Source organism: Plectropomus leopardus, chromosome 13 (assembly GCF_026936395.1).
Source record: "Plectropomus leopardus strain MGB_pleo_1.0 chromosome 13, ASM2693639v1, whole genome shotgun sequence".
NCBI lineage: Eukaryota > Metazoa > Chordata > Actinopteri > Perciformes > Serranidae > Plectropomus > Plectropomus leopardus.
The window spans coordinates 17,010,088-17,025,207 of NC_142188.1; the positions used below are offsets into that span (position 1 = coordinate 17,010,088).

The 15,120-nt window shown below is 38.6% G+C and overlaps 2 protein-coding genes across 2 annotated transcripts in view; both read right to left on the reverse strand.

Annotated features, from left to right (window-relative positions):
- Positions 1-7,802, reverse strand: part of LOC121954419 (transmembrane protein 150A) — a 30,762-nt gene extending 22,960 nt beyond the window's left edge. The window contains exons 1-4 of the mRNA XM_042501906.2: positions 7,559-7,802; positions 5,971-6,218; positions 1,496-1,543; positions 384-470 (exon numbers count right to left, since the gene is read on the reverse strand). Of these exons, the coding sequence (XP_042357840.1) occupies positions 384-470; positions 1,496-1,543; positions 5,971-6,035 (200 nt within the window). The 5' untranslated portion in view covers positions 6,036-6,218; positions 7,559-7,802. The remainder of the gene's footprint in view (positions 1-383; positions 471-1,495; positions 1,544-5,970; positions 6,219-7,558) is intronic.
- A 1,745-nt stretch (positions 7,803-9,547) lies between these two features.
- ftr14l (finTRIM family, member 14-like) lies at positions 9,548-14,065 on the reverse strand. Its single transcript, XM_042502124.2, has 7 exons — positions 12,915-14,065; positions 12,721-12,816; positions 12,350-12,583; positions 12,103-12,262; positions 11,812-11,961; positions 10,975-11,111; positions 9,548-10,280 (listed from the first exon to the last, which is right to left on the reverse strand). The coding sequence occupies exons 1-7, from the start codon at positions 13,311-13,313 to the stop codon at positions 9,900-9,902; spliced, it is 1,557 nt and encodes a 518-aa protein (XP_042358058.1). The 5' UTR covers positions 13,314-14,065; the 3' UTR covers positions 9,548-9,899.
- Positions 14,066-15,120: the final 1,055 nt, after the last annotated feature.

Genomic DNA, 15,120 nt, shown 5'->3' on the forward strand with positions numbered 1-15,120 from the left:
TGGGAGTATCTTGATTTCCTCTCGAACGTAAGCCGACGCCTCGCTGTGTGTGTGTTTACATGGTTAAGTGCAGACCCATGCCTTGCCTCTGAACTGCCACGGTGGCAGGCAGGATATTTCAGCCCAGAGTTATTTTCAGAATGCACACACACACACACACACACACACACACACACACACACACACAGAAACTCCTGAGAACCGTCTCTTTCAAGCTGACTCGCTTTTTTATCAACAATGTGTCGACAGGGGTCGTGTAAAACAATGGGACAGTGTTCCTGTTTTTAATCGCCAGACAGAAACTAGAAACAAGGAGACAGAAAGAGACAGAGAAGAGAGACAGAGAGGTAGGGTTGGGTTTAGTTGGGGAGTCTCTCACTGACCTGATGAGGGGTACGTTGTCTAGCGTGCAGCACAAGGTCGGCCCACTCTGCAAATACAGATCCTCTTCACATGACTGGTTGTACAACCTGGAACATCAAATATGTAGTCACAAATGTGCACACACAAAGAAAATGTTAAGTTATTGTTAAAAGACGCAAATATGGAGCAAAATCACATTTATTTTAAGGGGTAGCAAAATTAGTACAACTTCTGTCCTGCTGGGAAATTGCCAACGGACAAAATTTGATTCAAAACCAAAACAAACCCCAGACATATTTGTGATTTTTAATATGAATATTTTAATATAATGTATTCTCACACTTTACTTGGACATGGTGCAAACATCAGATTGTTTCAGTTTTTCCCAATGATGACATCCAAACCTGCTCTATGCATCAGCGAACAGGCTAAGTGACGTGTTACTTGCTGGAAAAATGGCTCGCAGTGCTCTATTTGCCAACCTTTAACCTGTTTTCATAGCAACAGGCAAGCCCTTGCTTTGGCTCAATCACGGCTCGAAAGGCCACTTGAATATGTCGGTGGCATTTTACACAACTGAAGCTTCTATTCACATGATGGGTATCAAATTAAGTCAAACAAGTACTTTAAGGGTACTGGTATAATCATTTTTTATACAATACCCAGCCCTAACAGAAATTACATTTTTGTGTTTGAGTGGCATGTTGTGAGGTCACAACCAGGCTTTTTTTTGCTTTAGGGTTGCTGAGACAAAGTGGCAGAGACCCGCTGTGTCATCACATAGTAGCTCTAATGTCAGCTTGTCTGAAACAAACCCAGGGTCCAAAGGAATAGTCTGTTACTCACTGACGGTGCATGAATTGAGAATAATAGTGAATGTTAAATCACAGTTTACATCCATGTTAACGCACTGCAGTCTTTAGGTTTGTGTAAGCCGATTTAGGTGTGTAGGAAATAATCCCATTATGTATCCCATAATGTACAAATGGAGCTATTTGAGAAATAAGAGAAATAAAGTGGGAAGAAAGACACTGACAATGATAATTTACTAAAATGCTAGGCATGATTTTGTGAGTGGGACCCACAGAGGTATGATGAAGCAAAACTGAAGCTAGATTAAGAAGCAACATACCAGTTATCCACAGGGCAGACATGTTGATTGTACAGGGCCATGGCGTACCTAAAAGAGAGATAGTATGATTAGCCAAAACAAAAAAGGCAATTTTGGTATATTGTGAGCTTTTTTTGATTACAGTATCATCCAAAGTGACTTGATTGGTAATAAATCAGAATAAAAAAAATATTTTTTCAAGCACCAAACAGTAAAAGCAGTGTCTGAACAAATGCAATATCCTAATAATACTGTGACGCAAGCTGCCACCCAAAATAAACTGACTCAGATGGCGAGACATCAGGGTTGGCGTACTTAGTAGAAAGTGAAACAAGTATAATTTGTTTGTAGCACAGGCCTAAAGTCGTCTATCATGTCTTGACAAATTATATTATGTCAGATTTGTAGTGCAGTTAGCTCCTTTGTACAGTGTTGGTTTTCAGTTGGCCACCTCAGCGACTTCAGCTGTACTTTTAGTACAAAAAATGTCATAGGTTCATGTCCTGCCAGTCTGACCGAGTACTGTGTTGTACCTGTTTGTTTAACCAGAAAGATGAGGCCACCTGATATTTGACTGTTTCTTATCACTCTATTGGGTCACAGGGGGCCAAAGAGAGAAAAGACTGGTTTGTATTGGTCAGACTGGTTTGATTTTTGCTGAAATCAAACAGAAGTGTTTATCTAGTCCGGTCACTGACCGGCCACTTCCACAGAGAGATCATTGGCCAGAGGATCAAAAGATAGACACTGTATTCTGCAAACTCATTGATGCTCATTTTATAGTTCACTTCACAGTCCACAACTGAACTTAACATTTAAAAACTGGACATAAATAATAGTTCTGTGTGTATAATGCGATTGACACTGACAATGAAAGGACCGGTTGCACTGATCAGTATGAAGATGTAAACATATGCCAAACTGTGCTTTAAAATGTAAAAACTAGAATAACAATATGCAAATTATGCACGATCATTTTACTATTTCTGCATCTCAGAGTGCAAAGGGAAGCTCTGTAAGGAAAAGCAATTGGCATGTTATTTCCTTGTTATTCACACAAACACATACATAGTATACACTGATCAAATCAATATCTTTAACTGCCAGAAAAAGATAAAAAGACACACAGTCAGAGTCTGACGCAGAGAGTCCGACACAGAGGCTATTTGTTCTGATTTGTAGAGCAGTCTTAGTTCGTTAGGAGGTTAAGTACCAATTACCAATGTTTCCAAGGGCTGATAGTCAGAGACATATCATAAAGACACACGGACACAGACATGCACACACACCTGCTACCTAGAAGACACTAACATGCAGCACAGACACACTTGTCCATATAATATAATAATCTAATACATTTCATACCAAAGCTGCACAGTTTCAGGCGCCAGGAAGCCAATTTTGGTGCATCCCACTGGATTGCACCCTAGGTGACTGCTTTTGTCACCTATAGGAAGACCCGCCACTGACCCCCTGGTTGAAGGTGGGGTCAAAAGGTCAGGTCAGACAATACTTACACTGCCCCATTCTAATTCCCTATCACCCATTAAATCAACAGATGCTTGTGATCAATAAAAGCGTTAGTATTCAGTTTTGTGGTATCATGCAATTTAATGTTTGCATTGCACTGTACACTAAGAGAGATCAAAATACTAGAAAAGGCTTCATACAATAAGGCAAATTAAACAACAATCATTACTATGAAAGCCAATGTCAGCACTTAATTCAGATACACTGTAAGACAATCCAAGAGGATCAATTGCAGTTAAGATAATCAACATGTTGGATTATCTATTTGTGGCCCATTTTGCTTATCTTTATGAGTCTCAAATGTGAGCGAGCAGGGATCAGAATTCAGTTGGGATGTCTTTATTTTTGCGACTGGTTTCTTCATTTTCTTAGTGTGATTGGTAAAATGCATGTCTGGTATTGACTGACTGCTGTACAGGGTGGCAACATTTGGATGGCTGGTTATTGGTTGCCATTAGGCAAAATGAATCACCATGTCAAAGCCATATAAGCCAGATGGCAGACATGTAAAGAGCACTGCTGTTGCATAATGCAGAGAGCAAACCCACTGGTGTGAGTGGAATATGGCCGTGAGGTGGAAAGCTGCCAGAGCTCCAATACAATGACACCAACTTGACAAAAACAAAAGAAGCTTACATCAACTGTAGAGGGTTACCGAGAGACTCCATTTGAAAAATACAGGAAAAGAAACTGCTGCCCGCTGAAGTTGTTACATTTTCCATAACTTTGGATGTACTTTTTTTTACATTTGGTCAGCTTCCAAAGCTCCAGCAACAGCAGTGCAGCTCTGGGACATTTCTAAATAGAGTGGTCTTTTTTAGCCGTATGTGAAACTAAACTACTGCATTCTGTGCTCGGAGGAGGCCGAGTAATAATAGGCTTGTTTACATAATTAGACCTCTATCAAAGCTCAGCAGTGGTTGTAAAGTGTAATTGCATGCCTGTGAGCAATATATAGGTGGAACAGACCATGTTTTTCTTATTTAGGATTGAACAAGGACTTTCACAGAAGCATGCAAATTCCCAAAAGCTGTGCAAAAACAACATATCAGAAACCACAGGAAAGGGTGTGATGCATAAACTATGAATGAATTCTGGCAGTATAGACTAGCCCCCTCTTGCCTCTCTGGCTGGTTGCGACAGTGCCTAAAATGCAAAGTATTTTAAAACTGGAAGCAAAATATATGCTTAATACAATTTTCAAATCTAAATGCCAAGAAATGCTGTGTACGGGGTATAGTGGAGCCACACTGATGTTCCAAACACATTGCTTAACTTACAAAAGGTCAGCAAATGAATCAAAGCCAAGACTCTTGGGTGGGCACAACCTTCCTCTGCCTCAGCACAGACCTTTCGTACACTGGCCACCAGATGCTGAGTAAAAGTTCTGCTTACGCTCTCTGTTACCGCCTTCCAATATTTACCTTACTCCCACCCACTCGCCCGCAGTGAAAGAGAGAGTTACGCAACATGTCACATCCTTTGACATTCCTCTTGTCTGGAAAAGGACCCTTGACTGCTCTTAGAAACAAGGCGCCCTTGTCAAGGTAACAGGAAGGAAATGATTTTAAAGCAAGTGACAGTCTGCAGCATTTGGCAACGAAACTCCGATCAGCTTTCCGCCTTAGAAACAAACGCCAATGTACACCACTGGCACTTGTTGTCCCCAGCATATTCTCAGACTCAGTAAAGGCCTGAAGCAACATCTTTTCCCTGTACACCTGAATACACATTCCTGATTGGATTGTGAAGCAGCTACGTTCACGAACACTAATTGGTGAGCAAGGTCTAAGCTTTGGCATCTTATTAGACTGTGTATTCCCCACACAACTCATCATCGATGCAGGCTGTGACAATCTGGATTTGGGCCATCTGTCTCTCTCCCCTTGGGGTTAGCATTCCTCCTCCCAAAGTTATAACAGAGCAGAGAAGAGAGCTGTCAGGCAAAACATAACCAGGAGGTAATCTCTTTCTCTCCAGTACATCTGCTCAGATGCCGTACTGCAGATAATTAAGATACACTGCGAACCTGCACGTCTCTCTTTTAAAAGAGGGGTGATAATCCCAGATCTTTCCTGGAGAGATTTAATCCGCATGCAATCGCCATGGCTCCCAGGAATTCAGGGTAAATATGCAGTACTGCCCTCCTGGAGGCAACAGAGGCTGAGGTATCAAGAGGTTTTTGCTTCAACATAAACAACAGATGGAATATGGACTAGATATCCATACATGTATTCTATGTGAGAAAAATATCATTAACGCTATTATATTTCTGGGGGGAGTTATGTACACTGTGATATTTAATAAGGATATAATTTAGATGTAAAAGTTCTTACTATGCAGTTTTGTTCATTGTGCAAAATGAATGTGAAATGTGGAAGTAATTGGTCAATGGCTATGTAAACAGAACAAGCGTCTGTCTGTCTGTCTGTGTGTGTGTGTGTGTGTGTATGTGAGTGTGAAATCAGTTTTTATGGTTCTAGTAAGCAGTAAATGGCTTATATAGAGTGCCATAATCACACTACTACATGTGGATACACTGTTATGTGCAGATTATATGTTGCTATTGTTCATCAGTATGTTATAAACTGCCAGGGATAAGGCGCTTTCTTTGTATCTGGTTACATTCAAAATGAAAGGGGCCAAAAAAAAGAAAAAGAAGGCCAAATTCATTTCTGAAGAATCTTGTGACTAACAAAAACAGAATTGACACGTTTCCATGGAAATAAACGTTTCTTTCACTTTCGCGGACCGTTTTTGTAGAAGCAGGAAGCCTTACTTCTGAACCACAAAATCATATTATTGCTCTCACATCATATGCAATGCATCATCCTTGATGTAAATAACAGTAACAAAACCAAAGTAACAGCAAGTTTTAGAAACCATTTCAGTCTCAGCTGACTCAAAGAGGTTTTGATCTTAAAACATGGACTTTTTTTACACTGCCAAACAAATGTAATACTTACACAACCCATATCCCAGTGATGGTCAGAACTGGGAGGCTAACGGGCAGTATCATCCACAGAGACATCTTCCAGCACCTTGAGCAGCCCCTTTCCTCTTTTTCCTCTTCGGCCAGCCGAGCGATATCTGCTCAAGTCGCACTAACATTTAAATGAGTGTCACTGACATCTGCATTGCCGCCAAGTGATTCATCTTCTTAAGAATGGAGGACAGTAGATGGGACACCGACAAGGACAGATGTGTCCTTTGGCTGGTAAATGACAGGAGGAGGGACGTAAGTTAGTTCAGGATCAATCATCTACTGATCAGAGAGCAATCATCATCAAGCCCTGCCACTTTAAGTAAAAAAGGAAGAACCTGTATTTGGGTGGCAACATTATGAGAATCTCACAGTATAATAACCGTCTCAGAAAAACTGCGGTTTCACAGTACGACAGTGTGCAGCATTACACAATTTTATTATCAGTTACAATGACCCTTAAATGAAAGACAATGGACAGGGTGTTTTAATCAAGCAAAGGCTTTTGCTCCCAAAAGTTTCCCTGTAGAAAATATATAAAACAAAGGAGAGATTTTGAGTCTGATTTCATTTTTTTTCAGTACCGTAGATAAGCAAATGATAACCATCAATTTTCATACCACGTTATACCTTAAAACCTATATACCGCTGAATAAACATTATGTGATGCTAACAGTAATCTAATGTACAAAATGGGTGTATAGGGGTTGCATTACTGAACTCAATTCAACACATACTGCTTTTGTGAAGCTTTGGTGTTGTGTTTTTGTTCAAGTTTGATTCAAGATTGTGGAGCCATATGATGTTTTACTTATCTTGTATTCAGTCTTGTTAAAGTGAGTGTTGGGACATGCGTTGTGTTTAAATAGCATAAACAGTAAGATAAGTATTTAAATAATATCTGACTTACACTAAAGTAAATATTTAAGTTATGAAACACATTAAGGTAACTATTTATGTGTAGCCTATATATGATAAACACTGAGTTCATTATTTGAGTTAGAGAAAAGACTAAGGACCATATAAGTGTATGCTTCTAGACTGTAACCAAATTGTTTTTGTTTGTTTATTTAAACAAGCAAAAACAAGTTTTAGTTTTGCTGTAGCTATATTTGCCTTAATTTCTTTCCTTTTATTATTACTGTTCATTTTCATCTGATCTTGTCTTGTTGAGCACTTTGGACTGCAGTTATTACTATGATTATTACCATTATTACTTATCCTTTTCGGACATGTAATAATAATAACATTTTTTCAAGAATTTGCTGTAACTATACGTTTACTGATCATTTTGTTGTTTATTCTTGTTTTATTCCCTCATTATTTGTTATATGTTGGACAAAACATCTCCACCTAGCCTTTAAAAAACGTTGTTTTAGGGAACTTCAACTAATACGGATGAGAATACACATAACATCGTTTTAGTCGGTTTTTTTTTTTTTTTTTTACAGCTGACGTCTGGTCAACGTTTGCTAATCTCCATCCCCTCTCATGGCACAACAGCTGCTCACCTTCACGTTTCTAGCTTAGCAGAAGCGACGACCATCAAAAGCAAATCGGTGACTACTCACCTTCTGCGCTTGCAAGTTTTTGTTTTTTGGGAACTTTGAGTACGCCGATCTGTCCTCCACACCTCCGGTAAACCACAGACTATTCCACACTGGACTCTCGGGATACGATGAAGCCTTATTTTTGCATCAAAGCCTATTTTTTCTTCCCTGATCAACTGAGGTCCCGTTAGCCGGTCACGCTTTGAATCACAGAGGGGGGAGGCTCGCGCTTACACGCAGTCGGTCTCGTTCCATCGCAGCCACGAGACACTCCAGAGTATCCAGCTGTTTGACTCCGCCCCCCAAACCTGGTAGTGGGCAGTGGACGTTTCATTTAAGTTTCGTGGCGCACCGAGCGGGCGGGTCTGCAGGATGAAAAGCAAAATAATGACGTAAAAGCTGTTACATTATAGCGTATGTCGTCTATTTTTGTATTATCATGGAATTCAAAACAATATATATTAGTGTGTTCCGAAAAATAATATTTTGCAGTTAAAAGTTGGTGTTTCTTCGAGTGTCCCTGCTATTAGAGGGACACCCTGACAAAAAGTACATTCAGCCCCAGCTGTTTCCTAGCAACGCGATTCAGATGAAGGAAGTAGGAGACTTGGTTTAGGGTCCGTTCGTAATTTGTGGCAGTGCAGACGATGGAGAAATAAAAACAATAATAATAATAGATAGGACGTATTGCTATATTGCTATTCTAAGTACTAAAAATGCTTTACATGAAATGCAAATTAAAAACAAATACAACATAAAGAATACAAATTACTGAAAGATGCTTACATGAAACCGAGGAACAAATAGGCTACAAAGAATACAAAATACAAAAGCAAAAAAGGGGGAGATTTTTTTTTCAAGCACTGGGGGGAGACAAATGTTTTTATTTGGGCTTAGGGGAGGGAGATACAACTTTAAATGGCCGATTTTGTATTTTACTGCCTCTTATTAGGGAAAATATTGCCAAAATTACACCATAGGCCTATATAATTGCCTGAAACTGTAATAACAGAAATTATCGTTGTATTTTCAAATTTCCCATGGGACTTGAACACAACATGTAGGACTAGGCGTCTGTCTGAAAAAAAAACAACCCAACCAAATACTGAGCCTAAAATAGTGATTTTTTAACTTTACTTTACTAACTTTAACTTTTAACTTTCAAATGGGTAACTTTTGAAATTTAACTACACATTTAAATACTAAGTTAAGTCATGCATTTTCTCTAAGCCACTCAGACAGACTCAAGGAAAAATATTTGTAGCTTCAGGGAGGCTCAAAAACAAAACAAAACAAAACAAAATTACGCACCACCACCTTCTCTGAAAAGTAAAGAACTGTCTTGTCTTCCTCCAAAAAAAAGGCCTGTAGGAGCTTCTGTTTTCCTGCCCTGAATGATCATGATGGGTCATTTCTTCTCTCACTGTAAAACCAGATGACTCAGCCATTAAACAAGTATCCTGCATAGAGTGACATTTCAAGCCACAACTGTTAAGACAGAATAACAAAGTCTGTACACTATGTCGTCTGTGTATCTGAGTGATCTGTCCAACAAAATGTGTTTCTGCTGCCCCCCAAAGCATTAACTTATTAACGTCTCTGCAGCTGCATCCCCTAATAATAACAGGGAAATGGTAGTGTAAGGAGGTATGTACAGGTTTGATGTCATGTAATTATTGATTAATCCCATTTCTAATAGATCTTCTCTTGATGTCCTGCCAATTTGCAAAGTTTTGAACAAGTTCATTTGTCACTTCAAACAAAAAAATCAAACTCAAAATCGTAAAGTAGTGGCAGGTTTTTCTTTCCAGGTTGTCACCACTGAGTAATGGAGGGGTATTTCTGTATAAAGGACTAAACTTTATTTAGCAGAGCAGGGAGTGGCTGGATGTGTGTGACTTCAGTTGTTTTTTGTTTTTTTTTACGTCCCTTCATTGAGCCAGATTTAAACAACAACAACATAACTATAACTCCAGTTCCTAGCTTAAGTGCCAGATAAAAACAAAATACTTTTTAGATTTTAGAAATGCTAATTTAATTTTATTTACAATGTAAAAACAGTATATAAATATAACATGCTCTAACATGATAGAGAAAAAGATATGAAACATGGCACATGATAATCAATTATTGCATACTTTTCCTATAATTACACATTTTGTAGACTAGATTGCCCAAAAACAGTGATCAAAAAAACAAAAGTTTATCAATTGGATTATTTAAAATACATTCATACATTTGGGGAAAAAAGAACTGTTAGCAAAAGTTGGAACAAATAGAAACAATCGACATCACTTTTCAACAATATTGAGAATATTGTGTAAACTTGATGCAAATTATATTGGCACTGTTGCAGCTCTCCTTACAGTCTAATAGTAGTACCAAAGCCCCACACACTGAATGCAGGGTAGAGAGGCTGTGTGAATGTGGTCTGGACTCTGTGCAGAAGTTGCATGCTATCAGAGACACTGTAAAATGCAAGAATTCCTGCTGCATAATCCAGGTAGATGCCAATACGAGATGACATTGGAGCTGCAATGTCTTTGCTCCTATTGTTGTGCACAAAGGAGAACTTGGAGTCGGTGCAGTACAGACTCCAGGACTTGTCGTTCCAGCCCAGGCTGCATTCATTGCTGTTTCCTTTACGGCGGATTCCCCTGTAGGTAACAGCGATGTCTATCTCTGTTCCCCGCCAGTCCACCTCCCAGTAACAACGGCCAGTAATGCTTTCCCTGCACAACACCTGCAATGGAATAGACAAAATGAACAAAGAGACAAAAAGCACTAGTATCATGAGAATAATGTCAAAGACAAAAAGTAAAAGCCTGATTTAGTTAGTAATTTAAATACACAATCAATACCAACAAAAGACATGTAAAAAGTTAATAAAAGAGAAAGTAGGAAGAAGTAAACTAAATAAATGCATATAATATAACAATTGGGCCACATTTTTATTTTTATTTTTTTCATGCAATGGACTTATGTTCAAAAGACATACACCATGTCTCGTTTTCACTAAAAAGATGACTTACGATGTGAAGAAAAAAAACAATTTATTTCTAATGCCACCCTTTGATAGTGGTATTCAATGTTTTACTAAAGTGCCACAGAACTGCAATGTTTTTGAGTTAAAATGTATTTATTTGCAGGTTTTTCCATGCAAATATTGTTGCAATATTGCAATTAAATCTACCTATATATTTCTGCCACCCCTTAAAGTCTGTGTGTCACCCTCTTGCCATCCCATGTATATTTCTCTAGATTCACTCCAGCAGGGGGCCAATTCCAAGAACAAGTTTCTAAACAGTGAAGTTTCCTTAAGTTTAGGATTAAGTTTGTCCCCCTTCTGGGCATCATAATGATTTGGGGTTTACCATTCAAAGCATATTAACATTCCTCCTCCTCTTTCAAGGCACAAAATGGCAGTAAAGTATTACCTGTTGCCAGTGGTCGAATCGGTCTGGGTGGTCAGGGTAGTTTTTCGGGTCACTCTTCATCGTAGCTGTACGGTTACCCTCGGACAGGTAGAGGTTGCGATGGACACTGTTGACATCCAGGATCAACTGGCAAGCATCTAAACAATGCAGGATGATGTCATTATTTATTATTTATTTATTTATCCTCTGTGTGCTGTTGTGTATCTATCTGTTTTCCAATTTAATGTTGTCATATGTTGTTGTATTTGTATTCTCTTTTTGTTCACGGTTTTGCACATAAAGCAACTAAATACTTGTGACACTAATATGTTAAGGAATGACAAAGTTAGTCTGTTAAAATATTGGGTTAATAATAATAATAATAATAATAATAATAACAATAATAATAATAATGATACATTTTATTTATAAAGCGCTTTTATAAAGAACTCAAAGATGCTGTACAGAGTAAAAGGCAATATAAACATAAACATGCATATAACATGCATTTGCTTGTTAAAATGTTTTCCACAGGTGAGTATGAACGGGAACACCTGTGTTTGTTTAAGTGATACTGAACTGTAAGTTTGCTTTCTTCCATTTCGGCAAACCAGTTCTGCAAGCAGCATACTTTCTGTCACACTTTGTTGAGTTGTTTCACCACATGGTGTTGCCATGCCTTTGTTAGGGATGAGATGTTCCTGCTATGGCATCATGACTGTGCTGTTTTGAACCTTGTTAGCTGGAATATGAGTGGGGTTTGACTTGACTGCAAAGTAGGCTTGCAAAGTTGTTGGTAAAAAATCACAACGGGTTAAAGGAACCCTTTTCTGTAAAATGTAACCCAATAACACTCACATTTCAGGAAATCTTCCCTTTTTCTTGGTTCCTCTCTTATCATTGGCTCTTCTCTTATCCTTGATTCTTCTCTTATCCGTGGTTCCTCCCTCAAAATTGATTCTCCTCTTGTCTTTGTCTCACCCTCTTGTGTGATGTAGACATCCTTCACTACGGACAGATGAATTAAAAAATACAAGGCAGCAGCATAAGCTTCATTAAAGACACATTAGATGAAAAAAACAACCATTCCTGAAAGGAATGGCAGAAAGGCATTTGTTACTTGAGGTGAGGAAAGACAAATTTGTGCACCTGTTCCTGAAATTTTGCTCAATTCTGTCTTGCTGATTTCCTCTACTTGTAATTTGAGCGCAGCGATGGCTCTCTTCGTGGACTCAAAAGAGTAATTGGGAGCGACACTGATGTTGTTGAGGTCTTCATATCCTGAGGGGCCGGACAGAGACTGCCAGCTCTGGAGAAAAGAAAGAAACGAGCCATTACATAATACTACAGTTTTCTAAGAAGACTGGTCTGGATCCTCAGTTCAACTCAGCCTCACCTGCAGAAAGTGTATGTGATCATCAGTGTGTGAGAGCTTCTCCAGGTCAGTGTGTTTCTTTCTCAGAAGAGTGATCTCTTCCTCCAGGCGGTCCAACAGTAACTCGGCCCTTGTCACAGTGGTCTGCTCATGGGAGCGGATCATCTCCTTGACATCGTTGTATTTCCTCTCAATGGAAAGCAGAAGCTCAGTGAAGATCCGCTCATTCTCCTCTAGGGCAGTTTGAGCTGAGTGCTAATGAAATACATCAAGAAGAGAGAGAGCTCATTAAAACATAGATAAAAAGGTGATATTTTTCAACCCCCAAAATGTTTGTTTTGACATCATTTTATGAGGGCAATAAGGTGTGCAACTTGACTGTTTGTACTCACTTTAAGTGATTCAACAGCTTGTCGGAGATCCTGCCACTTTTTAACTCTCTGGTCAATCCGCATTTGAGATTTGTGCAGCGTGGTACCAAGTTGTTTCTGTGAGAGAAATGACATGAAAGTGTTAACATCTGCCTTGTACAATTAAAAAAACACAGACCAAATGTACAGACTGACAGATAGTTTTCACCACTCACTTGTTTCTCAGTCCTCTCAGTTCCAGCCGGGACGATGTCATGGTGTTTGTGTTCGTCCATCATGCACAGAACACACACCGACGTCTCATCAGTGCGACAGAAAGCCTCCATCAGCTTGTCATGCTGTGCACACAGCTTCTCTCTCATCTGGCCCGTAGCTTTGACCAGTTTATGCTTCATCAGGGCAGGGTAGTCATAATGAGTCTGGACGTGGGTCTCACAGTAAGATGCCAGGCACACCAAGCATGACTTCTCTGCCCTCTGCTTCCTTGTTGTGCAGAAGTCACACAGGACTTCCCCGGGCTTGGACTTGGACCTGGGCTGGCTGCGACCGGTAGAGCGACGAGAGTTCTCTAAGCTGCTGTATCTGTCTAAATCCAGAGTACTAGGATGGGACATTTTAAAAAAATAAAATAAAAATAAATGTCCAGCAGATATGACAACAAAACTAAAATCCACAGGTGATTCAGCTCAACAGCAGTGTGTAAACCTCTTGATAAAATGTGTCAAGATCAACAGCTGAGAAAAAGACTACAAAAAGTGATAAGGACGAGTTATCCACAGAAAAAAATGAACTCCTGAAGTGAACAGCTTCAGTGAAACTGAGTGACTGACGCTGTGTGTGACAGAATGTTAGCTATGTGGTTTACTCTCAGTGTAAAACCAGTATTCCTGGTTGGGCGTTTAATAGGGAATGGCCATTGCTATGAAGGTGCTACCGGAAACAAACAGACAATGGAGAGGAAAAGCTGAAACTTACTTTATAAAAAAGGAGCCCCTATTGATGTAAAGGACTTTATAATCAAACTTAATTTAAAACTTTTTATCTGAAAAAGTGAAAACATTTATATTCCTTATTAAAGGATAAAGATAAAGAAACTTAAAAAAAAAACAACCTTCACATCTTTATTTACAGTGTTGGTATGTTTCCAAAGTGGCACAACTGCCAGACTCACCTATAGTAAAGCTTTTATCCACAAAGTCTATACTGGCTCACTTTGACTTTATGTACTGTTATGAAATTACCTTCAACTTGTTTTTTTTTTTATTTTTATTATAAATAATTGTGTTGTGTCTGTTTTGCCTGTGATATACAGTATGAACTGCCCATACTAGAACATTCATCAAATACTGACATTGGGAAACAGCATCATCGTGTGGGACTAATTCATTACTGCATGAGCTGAGTTCCTGCTTTTGCTTTGTCTGCCAAAGCACTTTGTAAACAGCTGTTTTTAAAGGTGCTATATATATTAAGTTATTATTGTTAATATTATTATTATATACCCCTCTGTGTGTCTATGCTTCAAATTTAATATACTGCATACAAAGTGTGGCATCTTGAGCCTCGTCCTGCATAGTTTGACTCTCCCACTCTTGGCAATATTATGGAAACTTCCATATTTTCTACAAATAATTTTACATTAAATATATTAATAATAGATCCGGTTTGTACTTTAGACATTGCTTTGTCTTGAGTGAGTAGTGCACAGTTGTACAGGTTTATGCCTAGGACATCACTTTCTTGGGTCAAATTAGGCACAGCATGCCTCATAAACCTATATCTTGGCATTTTTGTACAGATTTGGCCTGCCTGCCATAGTTTAGAATTATTTTTTTGGCTGTTTAGATCCAGACAATTTTGGGCAATTTTTTTAAACTAACTTTATCTGAAACATATGTGTCTATAAGTCAATCAATGGAAAACACAAATAAAAATTCGAATCTTTTGGAAAATGGTCTGTAGCCCACTGTTAATATCAATTAGTAGAAGAAATACACAGCACCTTTACTTATATCAAAATTGTAATATCAATGTGTAAAAGTCCAAAGTAAAATCAAAGTAGTATTAGCAAAATATTCTAAAAATAGGCATATCAAAAGTAAGCTACTTATCATGAGAAATGCCTTGTTTCACTGTAATACATATCCCACTAGCGCAATAATAGGCCTACTAGATACAACATTTAGGGCTATGTAGTGTATACATTAATACACCAATAATTATGGTCCAATAATATCACTACATTATTCTGAGATGGGCCATTTTGCATAATGATCTGCTTACTTTTACTTTTGAAACTGTATGTATATTTTGATGCCAATGCTTTTATAATTTGCTTGAGAAACATTTTGAACTCATGAATTTTACTTGTAACAGAGTACTTCTACACTGTGATATTGCTACCTCTTCTACCACTGAAAC